The 16,930-nt window shown below is 42.6% G+C and overlaps 1 protein-coding gene across 4 annotated transcripts in view; it reads right to left on the bottom strand.

Moving 5' to 3' along the window:
* The window catches only part of PCNX2 (pecanex 2), a 302,310-nt gene that overhangs the window by 218,541 nt on the left and 66,839 nt on the right, over positions 1-16,930 (bottom strand). For all 4 annotated transcript variants that reach the window (XM_045437338.1, XM_045437341.1, XM_045437340.1 and 1 more), the window contains exons 10-12: positions 8,810-8,955; positions 310-463; positions 191-223 (exon numbers count right to left, since the gene is read on the bottom strand). In XM_045437338.1, coding sequence (XP_045293294.1) covers positions 191-223; positions 310-463; positions 8,810-8,955 — 333 coding nt within the window. The remainder of the gene's footprint in view (positions 1-190; positions 224-309; positions 464-8,809; positions 8,956-16,930) is intronic.

The following is a 16,930-nucleotide window of genomic DNA, read 5'->3' as shown; positions in this document are numbered from 1 at the left end:
CCCCCCACCACTGCCACTCACACCATGCTCTCAGATCTAGCCTGAAATCGGCAACCATGCATTCATATTTCTATGTATATATTCAATAGATGCACATTGATATATATTTTGCCTCTTGGACAGATTTTGTTCCCCTCTCTTCAACACAAGCAGACGGAGACAAGCTACTTGCCTGTTATTCGAAACTTACGTGTATTGGCGAGGCGGGGTCAGGCTGAACGCTCTAGAACACAAATCAGAAGTGTCTGTGTCATCATCTCATGATTTCAAGGATACATTAGTGATGGTAAGAATTAGATGTGGTCTTGCCTTTAACAGGGAATACTGGCAGCTGGCCATGACAACGCAGAAGAGGAGCACCCACATGTCTTTGCAAAAGCCTTGGTTCAAGGTCAGAAATCCGAGTAGGGAAACCAGGACAATGAGTAAAACTGCCAGCACATTCTCCTTGACATCTTCAGTTCTGGGGAAAATAAGTAAGAACCAAGGAAGTAAAAAGTGAGTCTGCTCCTAAAGATAATACCTGAAGGCTTCTAAAATGACCAACATCGGGGTACCTGGGTGGCGCAGTCGGTTAAGCGTCCGACTTCAGCCAGGTCACGATCTCGCAGTCCACGAGTTCGAGCCCTGCGTCAGGCTCTGGGCTGATGGCTCAGAGCCTGGAGCCTGTTCCCGATTCTGTGTCTCCCTCTCTCTCTGCCCCTCCCCCGTTCATGCTCTGTCTCTCTCTGTCCCAAAAATAAATAAACGTTGAAAATAAATAAATAAATAAATAAATAAATAAATAAAAATAAAATGACCGACATCAACAGAATAGTTTGGCTTTTTAAGCTTTTGAAGCACGCCTGTATATGTGGTAACAGCATTTTAAGGCTTCTTTCTTTCTTTCATTATTCTCGTATTTTATAAGCGAAATCCCTATTTTAATCCCAAACCTCTGTTATTGGAAGAAATGAAATATAACTCCATGAGTCTCTTTGATCACTAAACTGGGTTTCCTGGGGCGAGAACAATTAACTATTCCACCTATGATAGTGAAATGTCTTTCAGACAAAGAGCTGTGCTGGTTCCTTTAAGTGTGGCGGGCGGGAGGTGGGGGGAGGCAGAGGAGGTGCATGATCACCTGGCTGAAGCAGGAAATCCCTCCTAGATACAATCTCCTCAGCCACAATCCGCTTCCCAGTTTCAGGAGCTGGAGTGCTGACGTGTAAGAGGGTCTGACTGAGATGTGTTGTGACCACAGTCTCACTGGGACTGTGAGGGACCTTTGCATAAGAGGTGTGAGATGCAGAGACGGGCTCATCCGGAGGTGGGCATGCTGTCGCTGGGTGTGAAGGTAGACAGGGTAAGGGAGCTTTAAGGTGCTGAGACAAGGGGATGAAGGCTGGATCGTGGAGGCTAAGTAGAATGGGGGAGGCAACAAGGGCAGAGGAGGCTGCTGGACAGGAGAAAGCAGACGGGCCCAAGTGCTTGGTATAGCTTGGCATTGGCAACGTTTGAGGATGGTCAGTGGCTGGGACTATGACTTTAGAGGTGAAAGGCTTCTATGGGAGGAGGCTTTACATGGGAGGGCATAGCGATGGGTGGAAGAGGCTGAAATGGAGCAAGGGAGAATGGTGTGGCCACAACGTCAGGAGTTCAGATGGGTCATTCCCAAGAAAGCTGAGCATATTGGTTTTTTTAATGTTTATTTATTTATTTTGAAAGAGAGAGAGAGCATGAGTGGGGGAGAGGGGCAGATGGAAAGAGAGAGAGAGAGAGAGAGCAAATCTTAAGCAGGCTCCACGCTCAGCACAGAGCCCAACACGGGGCTTGAACTCACGAACCATGAGATCATGACCTAAACCAAAATCAAGAGTCGGATGCTCAGCCGAGTCATCCAGGAAGCCCGAGAATCATACGCATATTTTTTTACCTCGCCAATTGTCGCTCAGGAACATACCGATCTGTCCCATTAAATGATTTTCAGAACGGGACAGGCATCTACTGTAGTCCTGGCAAGCAGGCACTCCTGTGTTCTTCCAAATTAATATACTTTATTTTGTAAGAGCAGTTTCAGATTCACAGCAAAAGTGAGGGAAAGTACAAAGAGTTCTCGCATAGCCCACCCCGCAAACACGCACACACACACACACACACACACACACACACACACACACACACCTGCCCCCCCCCCCCCCCATCAACATCCCCCACCAGAGTGGTACATTTGTTACTATCCACCAACCAACATCGACACATTGTTATCAACCAAAGTCAGGAGTCTACACTATGGTTCATTTTTGGTGTTGTACATTCTATGGGTTTGGACAAATGTGTAGTGAAATGTATCCACCATTACAGTATCATGTAGACTATTTTCACTGCCCTAAAAATCCTTTTCTGCCTACTTACCCTGCTTTCCCCCAACCTCTGGCAACCACTGATCTTTTTATGTCTCCACAGATTTTCCTTTCCAGAATGTCATATAGTTGGAATCATACAGCGGGTAGCCTTTTCAGGTCAGTTTCTCTCACTTAGTAAGATGCATTCAAGCTTCCTTCATATCTTTATATGGCTTGATAGCTCATTTCTTTTTATCACTGAATACTATTTTAGCATATGGAATACATCCATATGGTGTATGGATGTACCATGGTTTACCCATTCACCTATTGAAGAACATCTTGGTTGTTTCTGAGTTTTGGCAACTATGAATAAAGCTTCTATAAACATCCATATGTAGGTTTTTGTGTTAGCCTAAGCTTTCAACTCATTTGCACCAAGGAGCATGACTGCTGGGTCCCATGGTAAGAACATGTTCATTTTTGCAAGAAGCCACCAAGCTATCTTCCAAACTGGCCTTGCCATCTTGGATTCCCTCTAACTATGAAGGGAGTTCCTACTGTTCCACATCCTCGGCTACACTTGGTGTGGTTCATGCTTTGGATTTGGCCATGCTAATAGGGGTGCAGTACATATCACTATTGTTTACCTTTGCAATTCCCCAATGATACGATGTGGAATGTCACTACATATGCTTATTTGCTACCTGTATATCTCCTTTGGTGAGGTGTCTGTTCATACCTTTTGCTTATTTTTTAATCAGGCACTTGAGATGTATAGAATCAAGATGCATAGAAATGTGAAGAGCTCAGATATTATCATGCTCAAGTTGAAAGTTAAAAGAAAAAAAAACAACTCCTGGGGGGACCAAGATTCCTCCTTTGGTGGAAAGGAAAATTTATGGGATTTTTTTTGTTGTTGTTTTTCATTATGTGCTTTTTATAGAGCTGAATATATTTTGTTAGTTCAGGTCCATAAAATCCGTTATGTATTTTTTAGTGTGCTCATAACATTTCAATGTATACTTAAAGATATCTAAAGCTCAGGAAAGTTTTTTTAAATCAAAAATTTCAGTTAAATGAACAGACATTTTTCCTATTTAGGGGGGGAAAATAACGTTCCTGAAAAATATTCCCCCCCACCACCCGTTTCTCCCCCAGCACGACTCCATTCCTCTGCCCCAGCACCCCATGACTCCACTCTCACGGCTCCTTATGCATCTATATTTCAATATTGGGTTAAAAAGTTTACTCACTGGGCAAGGAGTTCTGTGATTGAGGCAGTACAGATAAGTCAGAAAGATTTATCTGGCAGAGGCTGACAAGATGCACTGGAGAGGAAATAGAGCAGAGTGGGATAAACAATACTCCAGGGGAGAAGGAACGAGGGCCTGAGAAGGCAGTGGGAAACTGGAGAGGCAATGGGATGTCAAGACACAGCACAGAGCAGGGCAGAAAGGAATGGATTGTGCACAGTGAAGGGTTGGCTGAAAGAACAAAGAAGATCTCAAGATTTCAATGTGGGGAAGAAAGGATCATGGCATCATCAACAGCAGAAGTTGGGAAGGGGAGCTGGTTTGCGAAGGGAGGTTGATTTGTTTGGTCACTCAAGAGGGCTCAGCACTGCTCCAGAGGCTTGGAATACATCAGTGAGCAGAACTTCTGGAGCTTTCCTTCCAGAGGGCCATGGCATGAAATAAGTAATACGCACACAGCATAAGGATATTATACAGCATTTGAGGATGATTCACGCAATCAAAAAATGATCAGAACAAGGTGAGAAGAACTGTGGGGGTGGGGGTGGGGAACTGCTGTAATTTTAAGCAGGAAGGTCAGGCTAAGCCCCACAGAGAAGTGCTACTTGAAAGGCGAGGGGGTTGGCCACGCAGATATCTGAGAGGAGAGGAGAGGGAACAGACAATGCAAAGGCCTCAAGGCTGGAGGAATGCCTGGCTTGGTGAAGAATGGCAGGAAGGCCAGTGTGGGTGGGAAGGAGTCCATGGCAGTAGCAGGAAGTGAGGTCAGAGAGCAAAGCAGTGGCTAGATCATGGGGACTCTGAGGCATTCTGAGCACTTTGGCTTTCATTCATGAGTGAAATGGGGGGCACCGCAGGGTGGTCAGCAGAACAGCATGTTACAATATTGTACAGGGAGGGGGGCACCTAGGTGGCTCCATTGGTTAAGCATCTGACTCTTGATTTCTACTCAGGTCGTGATCTCATGGTTGGTGGGATCGAGCCCCACGTCAGGCTCTGTGCTGACAGTGCAGAGCCTGCTTGGGATTCTCTCTCTCCCTCTCTGCCCCTCCCCACCCCGTCTCTCTCCAAATAAATAAATAAACTTAAAAAAAAAACAGTGCACAGGGAGAACAGGTGGAGGCAGGAGATGCTATTGCAATGGCCCTGATGAGAGACGAAGGTAGCTCAGACAAGGGTGGTCACATGAAAGGTGGGAAGATGTAGCAGATACATCTGGAGAAACAGTGAACACGATTCCCTATGAGAGGCTGACTGAGGGTGTAAAAGAAAAGAAGATACAAGGTTGACTCCAAGATGTTTAACCTGAGAAATTAGAAGGATGGGGTTGTCGTCAGCTGAGGTGGGGAAGACAGCTGGTGGAGCAGACGGGAGACGAGGCAGTGGTAAAGAACTCAGTTTTGGACTGTGGTCATGAGATGTCAGGCTGGTAGATGGAGAGACAAGTCTGCAATTCAGGAGGTAGGTCCAAATCTTAGTTGTTGGCACCTCGGCGGTATTTAAAGCCATGAGACTAAATGCAATCACTAAAGAAAAGAGGGTAGACAGAGAAAGAAAGGAGACCGAGACCAAGGGCCATGAAGCACCCAACATCAAGGGGGTCAGGAGGCAGAGGCTACCTGCACGGGTGACTGTCCTGTGAAGCAGTAACCAGCTAGGCAGAAGGAAAACCAAGAGAGGGCTGGATCCTGGAAGCCAAGAGAGGAAGCATACCAAGGAGGAGGATCGACTCTGTCAAAGGTGGTAAATGGGTCTAGTAAAATGATGACTGACCAGTGAAGTCAACGGTGACCTTGACAAGTGCAGTGTTGGAGTCGGGGAGCAAACATATGGGTTTATGAGAAAATGAGAGAAGAGAGAAGACAAACAAGCACAGGCAGCTCTTCACGGAGTTTTGCTGCAAAAGAGCACAGAGATACCGGACAGTGGTTGGCGAGAAAGTGGGCCAAAAGGACTTTCAAGGATGGGAGGGATGAGAGCATGTTCTCAAGATGGCGACACTGACAATGAGATTGTTTGAAGAGCATGAACGATTCTCCCTCTACTTGTTACGGGGCTGCCTCCTTGCCTTATATCTATCTCAGTTTGCATGTTTCCTCCTCAGGAAACACTTCCGCAACCACCTGTTCTGACATGGTGTCCCTTGTTCCCCACTTTCCTCTACCCCAGGCTTTTATGTGTGTCCTTCACGGCACCTATTCCCCTCTGCTATTTCAGCCTGTCTCATGCAGAATACAAGCCCCGTGAGGGTAGGGACCACACCTGTTTCACTCACTGCTCTGTTCCCAGTGCCCAGTGCAGAGCCTCGCATGGAGCAGGTGCCTGGGGTTTGGGTGGTTTTTCCTTTTACTAAATTTGTTGAATTAATGAAAAAATGAATAAAACGATGCCCAGATGGGCAGCTTATTTTAGCTTTTTATTTTATTTTAGATCGTAACTAGAGAAATGAAAATAAAACCTATGTGTTTTGCAAGATGGGGTAATAGCAGAATAAAAAATGTATAAGAGAAAATAAAGGAGATTAAGGACAAGTCCAAACACACCTGAGTAGAATGAATGCCAAACCAAAAGCAAATAGGAGATGTTGAAATCACAGGAACCGTGAAGGTACAATCAGAGAATAAGAAAGTATTTTCAAGGAAAATCAGCCTGAGTTCCAGAGTAAAGTTGAAAATTATGAAGCAGAAAGCCTTAAGCTATGAGAGTTTATAGCAATGATTAGCTCAATTTCAGTGCTTTTAATTCACCAATTTCTTCGACTTCCTGCTCAACCCTTACGGTTTGTTTTTTATTATGCATGACTTCCTTATAAACTTTAATTTGGCAACTCAAGTTCATTAATCCATGGGGGATTTTAAATATAATGTCCCCCAATGAATGTCAAAAGGTAATTTATTGGTGCCTTTTGGAACTTTACAATCATCATAAAAAATGTATTGTGTAAGTTGCTGCTTTCTTAAACAGGCCTTTCAGATCATAACTGTCCTCACAAAGAAGGTGAGCTGGCAAGGGATGCCATAATACAGCCCTACACTGTACTCAAGGCCTTGCTGAAGTGGTGACTTCTCACTCCTAGAATCTGTATTGTCACAAAGCTCCCAGGTGATTCTGGTCCACGGTCCTGTTTGGGGAAATACACTCTCCCTGCAAAGGTCCCAAGCTGCTTGGTTTTTCTAGGTTAGTGTTTGGGCTTTTCTTCCTCTGTCCTTGCTGTCAGCTCGGGCCTCACGTCGTCTGATCTCCACTCTTAATTGACCGTGAACTGGAAAACCAGATCCCCACGTGTGCTGGGAGATGCCTGAAAATAGGCTGATGTGGGCTCTGAAAACAGGACGATTTCCCCTACGAATTAAGGGCCTAAATGTGTCTGGACTTGACAGCATCTACTTTGGCTACACTAATTTTATTTTATTTTTATTTATTTTTCTTCCTTCTGGGTTCTGGGCCACATTTCAGGTCATAATAACAGCAACAGCAGCTAATATTTAAAGGACACTTTCCATAGCTAATTTTATTTAAGCCTCATAATCTCCCTGTATATAGATGATCCCCATTTAGCAGACAGGAAACTGAGGAACAGGGAGGTTTCACAGTCATCCTTAGACCATAGCACTAGTAAGTGGTAGCACAGGGCTTGATCCCCAGGGGCTCCCTGTACCAACCGAGCAACCCATGCCTAAGGACGTAATGCTGTCTCTACAAATCCCTTAACACTGAATTCAAACCCACTGCAACAGAAGCGATTAAAACTATAAAACTGTAAACTTTTTAAAACTGTAATAATCATCATCATCCTTTTCTAGACATTAATTAGATTTTCAGTTCATCTGTTGCCACTGAGTGCATTTAAATAATGTACACCTAGAAATGTACAGAAACATTTGTTTTTAATATGAAGGGCTAACACGAGGTAGTCCAACTTTCAGCAATTCCTTTTAAACAGAAAAAAAAATTAATATTTAAAAAAAAAACCCTAAAACTAACTCATCTAACAGGATGTGTTATTTTGGATGATTCCAGTTATGTTTGAAATGTTCATCTTAAGTGTGTGCCTCTGGGGTGACGTAGTGTTGTTAGAAAAACCATTATAACTCCATTCCCTGACTTGTGGGTCCTGAAATTTACTGTTGTAATTTTGCATGACTATAGTTTTTTAGTAAGACATTACTATAACAATCAGTCACTGAGGGACCAACCATAGGATGGCAGGCAATCAGCTTTCCCGCTGCCCCCACTGGCTGGCATTTAACTGTGAAACTACACATTTGCTGATGACAGTGTCAGTAAAGGCATCTTGAATCTTCTTTTCTTTTTTAAATGTTTATTTATTTTTGAGAGAGAAAGAGAGAGTAAAGGAGCAGCAGAGAGAAGGGGACAGAGGATCTGAGGCGGGTTCTGCACTGACAGCAGAGAGCCTGATGCAGGGCTCGAACTCACAAACCGTGAGATGGTGACCTGAGCCAAAGTCAGACGCTTAACTGACTGAGCCACCCAGGTGCCTCAAGCCATCTTCAATTTTCAAACCAACACTCCCATCAGAACTGCACAGCCCCTGAAGATGAAAATCCCGTCCTTTGTATATCGTGAGGTCGGGGACAGGGATGGACATGGGAAGTTCCCAACCTGGCCCCGTCTCCACCGTGCTTTATCTAACTGGACCTTCTCCCTCCCTCTTCTCCCTCCCCGCCCAGCGACTGCATCTCCAACCCTGCGTTTCATCTTGACAAACAATGGAAAGAAGAGACGAGAAATAGTAAAGGGTTTAAAGGAGAGATTACTGTTCCAATTAGTGTATCTCAGACAAGAGTGAGAAGTAGCCTCAGCTGTTGAGGAGAAAAGCTAGAAATCACAGGGCTCCATCTGCCCTCCTCTCCCCCTGCCCACATCCAGTCAGCCAGGCCCCACACTACCCATGAACCCCAAGCCCTCCTACAAAAATGTGGCAAACCGTGAATAGACCAACACATAATACTGTCCCCAGAGCCGACCTTAAATCTGAACCGTGTTCCCCCAATTCTCTAATCTCCTACTGTAATTGCTAAATCACAATTTCTCCAGTGGTCAAGATCTCATGGCTTCGCCTTTGGGTTTGCAGCACAAAAGGCATACATCTTGAAAATGTTCCAGAGAACCTTAGCAAGTGGCAATTTCTTTTTTATAAGCATGCGAGTGCCCTGTTATGCCCCCATTGTGTCTTTTCTCCGTACGTTTGCATGCTCAGTGGCTTACCGATCAAGTAACGCCAACAAGGTAAGTCGATCGTACCAGACTTTAATCCACTTGCCAGGGAAAATGATAAACTTGTAAAACTGCTCTCGGTTAAATTTTCCTTGTGTTGAAGAACATGACGAGTCTTCCAGATCCTGACTCAGATGCTTTTACATACCAAAAGAAACAACAGAGAAAGGGTTTCATACTGACATGTTATTGTCATAAAGATACCTCATAATAAAACAGTATAGAAAGCAGATGTTCAAATTCTGAAACGTAAACCAACATACTTCATTAAAAAGGGTACTCTAAGAGAAAGATAATGATCCACAAAAAGGGTCTTTCTTACCAACACACTTCCATTCCATTATAACGTACCATTAAATTTATGCTACTCCCATCAAAACACTGATGTTAATTAAGGCCAAGAAACTGCCATGAAAATAGTTCTCATAAAAGATCAGAATTCAACTAAAGATCTTAAATGGCTTAATTTTTTAAAGATATGTTATTTAATGCAACATCGGAATAAATATTTAAATTTTACTAAGAGTAAAAAAATTTTCACTGCCAATTTTGTCGGTCATTGGTGAGGCCTGATATAAGAAAAAACGGAAATATCTATAGAAAAAATCTAAACCAATAAAATAGAAACAGAGGAAAATTTAATTCCAGATTCAAAACGTTTTAAGCCCAGATTCATTTCTGGTTGGCTCTAATCTTGTGGAGAAGAATTTAATTTTGAAAAGAAAATTCCTCTTCATTGATTCGTCTAACATACTTAATGAGTAACTCTTCTGAGCCCGGCACAAGGTCGGGAATAGGAAAATAAAAAAGAATATGGTGGACTCAGTCTGTGGCATCCTATTGCCTGTAAGAAAACACCTCTTAGACATTCAACTGTCTCACAGACTCAAAACCAGATGCTGAATGCATGCCAGGGCCCGACATGGGACTAAATCCCAGAAACCGTGAGATCATGACCTGATACAAAATCAAGAGTCAGATGCTTAACCAACTGAGCCACCCAGGTGCCCCTAGGGTACCATGCTTTTTAAAAATGAATAGTTTCATTCAATATTGAATCAATGCAAATACATATCTTTTAAATGTATGTAGAGTATTAAAAAACCCACGAACCCCAATTCAGTGAATAGCTGTGTGGCTATCACCCAGTATAACAAAAAGGGCATTACCGCTAGCATAGAAGTTCCCTGGGGGCCACACCGCAGACACCTCTCCTTCCCTATTCCTTCAGGGATCATCACTGTCCTGAGTTTTGTGTTTATCATTCCTTTTGTTTTCTTCTGTTTTACTCTGCTTATTACATCCACAACTTCTATACTGTTTATGTTTTTGAACCTCGTGGATATGAAACCACAGCCTATGTATGCTTCTGCAACTTGCCTTTGTTCCCCTCCATTCCACATTATGTTCCTGAGCCTGATCCATGCTGTTTTACAGCTGTGGCATCTATTTTCACAGTTGAATAATATTGCATTATACGGACATGCCATAATTTACTTATCTGCTTTACTGTTGGATATTTAGGGTCTTTTTTTTCAAAAAAATTTTTTTTTTTACTATTACACTGCTATGAACATTTTTGGAAATGTCTCCTGGTACATATGTGCAAGGATTTCTTTAGAACAGACACCTAACATACACTTAGGAATGGAATTGCTAAGAATGCAAATGTTCAGCTGTACCACACGTTCAGCTTTACTAGGAAGCAAATGGACGCTTCCAGAAAGCGCACAAATGCAATTACTGGATATGGAAATGTTCGATTTACTAGAAAACACCTTGGAAAAATAAGATTTCTAAAGTGATTCTATCAGTCTGTACTCCCATTAACAGCAGACAAACATCGTGTCGCTCCCCATCCGCACCAACATTTGATAGCATCAGGTACTTTTTAGTTGTTGCTAATCTGGCATATAAAATATTTCAAATTTATTCTAATTTGCATTTCCCTCATTATTAATGAAGTTGAGCATCTTCGTCCACTTTTAGTTTTTGGCTGCTTGTTTGTCTTTTATTAGCTTATCTGTGTCTATGTGTGCATGTGTGTGTGTATATGCATATATGTACCCATATGGTCAAGACCTTTATTAATCATGTGTGTTACAGATATTTTCCCAGTTTATGACTTGTCTTTTCACTTTCCTTATGGTGTTATTGATAAATAGGTGTTCTTAATTTAAATGAAATCTCATTTATCCATTTTTTCCTGTACAGTACAAAAGTTTTGCACTTTTGGTACCTTGTTTATCAAATCCCTTTCTACCCAGAGTCGTAAGGGTATTTGATTATATAATTGTACTTAAAATTATATACTTTTGCCTTTCACATTTAAGTTATGCATCTACCAGGGGTTTCTGTACATGATATGAGATAAGGGTCTGTTTTCTTTCCCATAAAGAACACTATTGTCACAGCGCCATTTACTAAAATGTTTGTCCCTTCCTCACCAGTTTGCCAAGGCACTAATGCCTGTATCTGTGGGTTATCTTAAACTTTAAATTTTAAATTATATTTGCTTTGTTGCTCTTCCCTTCATCTCCTCTGGAACTCTGACAAGGAGAACACTAAACCTTCTTGTCCTGACCTCCATGCTTCTTTCCTTTTTTTTTTTTTTTTTTTTTTTAATAAATTTCTTTCTTTTTATTTATTTAGAGAGAGAGAGAGAAGGAGAGAACAGGGAAGGGGCAGAGAGAAAGGGAGAGAGGGAATGAATCCCAAGCAGGCTCTGCACAGTCAGCGCAGAGCCAGACATGGAGCTTGAACCCACAAATGGTAAGATCGTGACCTGAGTTGAAATCAAGAGTCAGATATTTAACCGACTAAGCCACCCAGATGCCCCTGACCTCCACACTTCTTAACCTTCTTTCCTATTTACCTCTTCATCTCTCGGTGCTACACGTATATAATTGTTTCAAATCTTACGTGTCAAATCTCCCATTAAATCCCTTAAAGTTTTATTTTTATTATATATGGGTCATTTCTAGTATCTGGTGCTTTTTCAGATCTGTTTGGTCATTATGTGGCCTTTTGCTTCTGACATTTGCAATCCCTTCTTTTATTTCTTTTATACACGTGAAACATTCTTAATCCACATTCTGAATCTGATCATTACAACTTCTAAATCCACTGAGAGTCTGTTTCTGCTTTCTGTTGACTTTGCTGGCTCTCATTCATGGTCTCATGTTTTCTAATATATTTTATAACTTTTCACTGAATCGCATTTTCCTTGGATCTTTATTTGAATGAATTCCTTGACAGCAATATTAAAGCTGTGTTCTTCAGGATTAAAATTCGCCTTTGTTTCTGCTAGGCACGAGAATGCAATACCAAGCTGGCACCATCTTAACATAAACTCTTTGTGTGAGGTGTTTGGATCAGCCATGTGATCCAGGATGAATAAGGGCTGCAAACCCACACCAAAGTTTGAGGCAGGCAGTTTTCTATGCAGTCCCCTTAGTGGGGATGGTGTTGACAGAGTGTGTTTAGTTAGTCCTAAGAGTAGGATGTGGCTTCTTGGAGTCCCAGATTAAGTGGAGAGGCTCCTGTTAGACTTGCCACATCGTGCTGTTTGCCATTCTCTGTGCAGAGGCCATTAAAGACAAAGCCCCCATCGATCTCCTTTGCCGTTGGCCATTGCTTTTCAGGAAGCCTTTTCTGGACGCCCCAGTTCCCTGTAGATCTTCTATTTCTAGCCTGTTATTGTTTTTGTTTTTTTGCAATTGTGCTTAAAAAAAAAAAAAGCAACAACACAGAATTTACCATCTTAACCATTTGTAAGTGTACCATTCAGTAGTATTAACGATATCCATATTGTTATACAACAGATCTCTAGAACTTTTTCATCCTCCCAAACTGAAACTCCATCTCCTTTAAATACTGACTCCCCATTCTGTGCCCAGCCCGATAACCACCTTCCTGCTTTCTGTCTATGTTTTTGACTACTGTAGGTACCGCCAGTAAGTGGAATCATACAGTATTTGTCCTTTTGTGATTGGCTTATTTCATTTAGTATAATGTCCTCAAGGTTCATCTATGTTGTAGCCTGTGTCAGACTTCCTCCCTCTTTAAGGTTGAATATTCCATTGTAAGGATGTACCACATTTCGTTTATGCGTTCATCTGTCGATGGACACTTGGGTCACTTCCACCCCCTGGCTATTGGTAAGAATGCTGCTATGAGCATGGGCGTGGAAATATCTGTTTGAGTCCCTGCTTTAATTCTTTTGGATATATACCCAGAAGTGAAAGTCCTAGCTCATTCTAATCTGTACTTTTATTTGTTTGCTTTGGCTCTGTATTCTTCCAAACAGGATTTAAGATAGGCTGTAATTTCCTGTAGGCTGACTCCCATAAGACACAGGAGACTGGTAAGAAGGGCCGAGACCAGGAAAGGGATGAGGACAGTAAAGAAGACAGCCTTGGAGGGGGAGCTGCTATTGAAAGGTCGCACACATTTCTCCTTGAGTTATAAAGCAGAAGGTTATACTTGGGCCGATTTTTTTTCCTAATTCAGTGAAAGTCACTGGTGTCAAAGTGCCTGGCACGCATATGGGCAGTGCACCTGCTTCACTGGAGCCCACAGCAGAGCTCTCCGAGGAGGCCAATTTTACCACCTCTTTGTTCCCAGATGCTAATTCACTGACTCAGCTATGGAACATGAAGTTATTCAGATCATAAGATATTAATTCAAAAGGCCCTGCCAGGGACAGCTGGTCCATCATGAAGGCAGTATACAGGGTGGCCGCATACAGGATGGATTGGCTGTACTATTACAGGAAAGTGGAGACTGTAGGTGCTGCTTGTGTCTGGGATTCTATTCCAACATGAGAGAGAGCTTAGTGGAAACTGCCTGGTGTCATGTCAGCAGGAAGAGCTTCTTCTGTTGATGACAATGGATTTGTGCTTTACAGTAAACCTCCCCCAACAAAGGGCATCCTTTTCCTTTATGCTCCATGGACAAAAAATTCCAATAAGAAATATGTGCACAGGGTTACCACAGTTTACTGTTTTGTGATCTGGGAATTCACGTACAATGGGGAAACAGGTCAAGGGCAAGCAGCAGCACGGAGGATAGCATTTTTCTGAATTATAAGAAAAATACTGTCCTTAAGTTGGGGTTTAATATTATATACCCTTTGCTGTTAGGGAAGGTCAGTATAAAAGAAATCACATGACGATTATGTCTACCTTTTGCAGAACTTATTAAAGATTCTGGCATATTGTGCTATTCATTGCTGCTTAAATAAAAATCCTTGTTTAAAAGAATCTCAGAATTTAATGCAAAGAAAAAATGATTTGGCTTCTATGTTAGTTCGCTAGGGTGGTTATAACAAAGTGCCACAGACTGGGTGGCTGAAACAACGGAGATGTTCTGAAGGCTGGAAGTCTGTGATCGAGGATTGGTTTCTCCTGAGGCCTTTCTCCTTTGCTTATTAATGGCCTTCTTCTCTCTGTGTCTTTACATGGTCTTTCCTCCAACTGTAGCTGCATCCTGATCCTCTCGGCTTAGAAGGATACTGCCTGGGGCACCTGGGTGGCTCAGTCAGTTAAGCGGCTGGCTCTTGACTTTGCCTCAGGTCATGATCTCAGGGTTCATGGGTTTGAGTCCCACATTGGACTCTGGGCTGGCAGTACGCAGCCTGCTTGGGATTCTCTCGCTCTCTCTCTGCACCCCCCACCCCCCCCCGTCAACTTGTGTGCTCTGTCTCTCTCAAAATAAATAAATAAACTTAAAAAAAATGGATACCAGCCATATTGGATTAGGGCTTGACCCTAATGACCTCTTTTTAACTTAATTACTTCTTTAAATAGCCTATCTCCCCAAACAGTCATGTTCTGAGGTACAAATCAGCCCATAACAACTTCCTTTATGAGAAACTAAGCTTCGTGGAATTTCATTTTTTGCCTTAGATACCAAGGAACCTCAGAGCTAAACACTTCAGTGGATTATAGCAATTATTCTCAGCCTGTTTTCTGGTACAAATTTCAAATTCAAATTTCTCTCATCATTTCAATCATTCATTTATTCTCTCATCCAACAAATACTTATTGTACGGATTATAGAGGCTGGATCCTATATGTAATACATGCTGAGAATTCAAAGGATAACAAGACAGAGTGGCTAGCTTAAAGGGGTTAAACAACTCCCCAGGGAGCAGACAAGCAAATCAGCCATGAGAACATGGTGACACACGCAAGTAGAAACGTCTCTATGTCTAGATATTTAGAAAAAGAGTGAGAAGTGAGGCATGGGAGGGTGTAAGATGGATAACGCTGGAGAGAGTATGGAGTGAGGGGGTCTAGGGCAGAGCTCCCGGACAGCATCAGCAATGACGGGACTGGCTGGGGTAGGACTGACAATGGAGATGGAGAAGGCGTTCCATGTCTCTGATTTATGTGAAGGCACAGACGCACTGGCCAAAATGCTATTTCTGGCTCTGATTCATTAATTAAGCCTTGCCAAAGAACTACCATGTCACATTTCCCGGGAGATCAGGCAAGCAAGGTTTATTCTACTATTTCAAAAAAGAAATTATCAAAAATAGGGAAGGCGGGGCATAAGTTGAACACAAGCCTTTTTGAAGAAGCAAGGTAAGTGCACTGCTCACCCTCCCCATATGGATCTGTATTTAAGTCAAGGCTCCCTTCATGAGTCTGAATTATCAAGAGCAACTTAAGTGATGATTAGTATATTCAGCTTAAGAAGGTAGGCAAGTATGTATATGATACATTCCAGAAATAATTTTTGGTAATATTAAAATATTTAAGAATGTAAAGGTCTACCCCTCTCCCCCAAGACACCTGAAAAGTTCTACTGTTCAAATAATTTCATCTTCTGGGGCACCTGAGTGGCTCAGCTTGGTTAAGCATCTGACACTTAATTTCAGCTCAGGTCATGATTTCATGGTTTGTGGGACTGGGCCCCACCTTGGGCCCTGTGCCAACAATACAGAACCTGCTTGGGATTCTCTCTCTCCCCTTCTCTCTGCCCCTCTCCCAGTCTCTCTCTCTCTCTCTCGCTCTCTCTTTCTCAAAATAAATAAATAAATAACTTAAAATAATGGCACCTTCAAGAGTTCCATATAATTATTAAGAATTTTGATGATGTTGGGGCGCCTGGGTGGCGCAGTCGGTTAAGCGTCCGACTTCAGCCAGGTCACGATCTCGCGGTCCGTGAGTTCGAGCCCCGCGTCGGGCTCTGGGCTGACAGCTCAGAGCCTGGAGCCTGCTTCCGATTCTGTGTCTCCCTCTCTCTCTGCCCCTCCCCCGTTCATGCTCTGTCTCTCTCTGTCCCAAAAATAAATAAACGTTGAAAAAAAAATTTTTTTTTAAATAAAAAAAAAAAAGAATTTTGATGATGTTAATCATTGCCACTGATTATATGGCATAATTTTGCCATATATTATCTCTAATCGTCAAAACCTTATAAGAAATTCTCCACATAGGTGTTATTATCCCTATTTAAAATGTGAGAAACCGAGGCTCTGACAGGTCAGATCACTTCCCCCAACATCGTACTCTAGGAAGAGGACCGTGAGAGGCGAAAGCCTTGTTTCTTTCTGCAATCTCACTTAGGGGAACCCAGGTGAATCCATAGCTCAGGCAGAGCTCACTTGGTAAGGTGAAAGCCACCTGCACAGCAAAACACTTCAAGAGACGACACGTCTGAGTCCAATCGTGAAGAAATGAATTAAAAACACCAATTTGAAGAGGAAGCCATCGGAAAAGGGACACTGACAAAAATAATTAAGATGGGTAATAACGGATGTCAAATAATTTGTTATTTAAAGGAATTTTAGAGTCAGATTTATGACCTCGAGCATGAACTGTGCTTAATAAAAGCCAAAATATAAATGAGGGCGTGTTACGTGGAGGAGAGTAAGTGACCGGGTCTACATGTCGACGTCAGAACAGACACGGGTTGATTTAAACCGGAGACCTCCTCTGAAGGGCGTAAGTGTCGTGACAGCTCCTGAAGGTGGTGGAGGAACGAAGAAGATCCACAGGAAGTTAGTCCTGTGCGACACCAAGTGCCCTTCCTAAGAGCCGTCACATCCAGCGCTGGGAAGCAGAAAGGGACTCTGGTGGCACAGGTGGGCTTACCAGAAATCGT

This window comes from Leopardus geoffroyi, chromosome D2 (genome assembly GCF_018350155.1).
Source record: "Leopardus geoffroyi isolate Oge1 chromosome D2, O.geoffroyi_Oge1_pat1.0, whole genome shotgun sequence".
Taxonomy (NCBI): domain Eukaryota; kingdom Metazoa; phylum Chordata; class Mammalia; order Carnivora; family Felidae; genus Leopardus; species Leopardus geoffroyi.
Note: the sequence above shows the minus strand (reverse complement) of the source record. Positions and strands in the feature narration are given on the sequence as shown.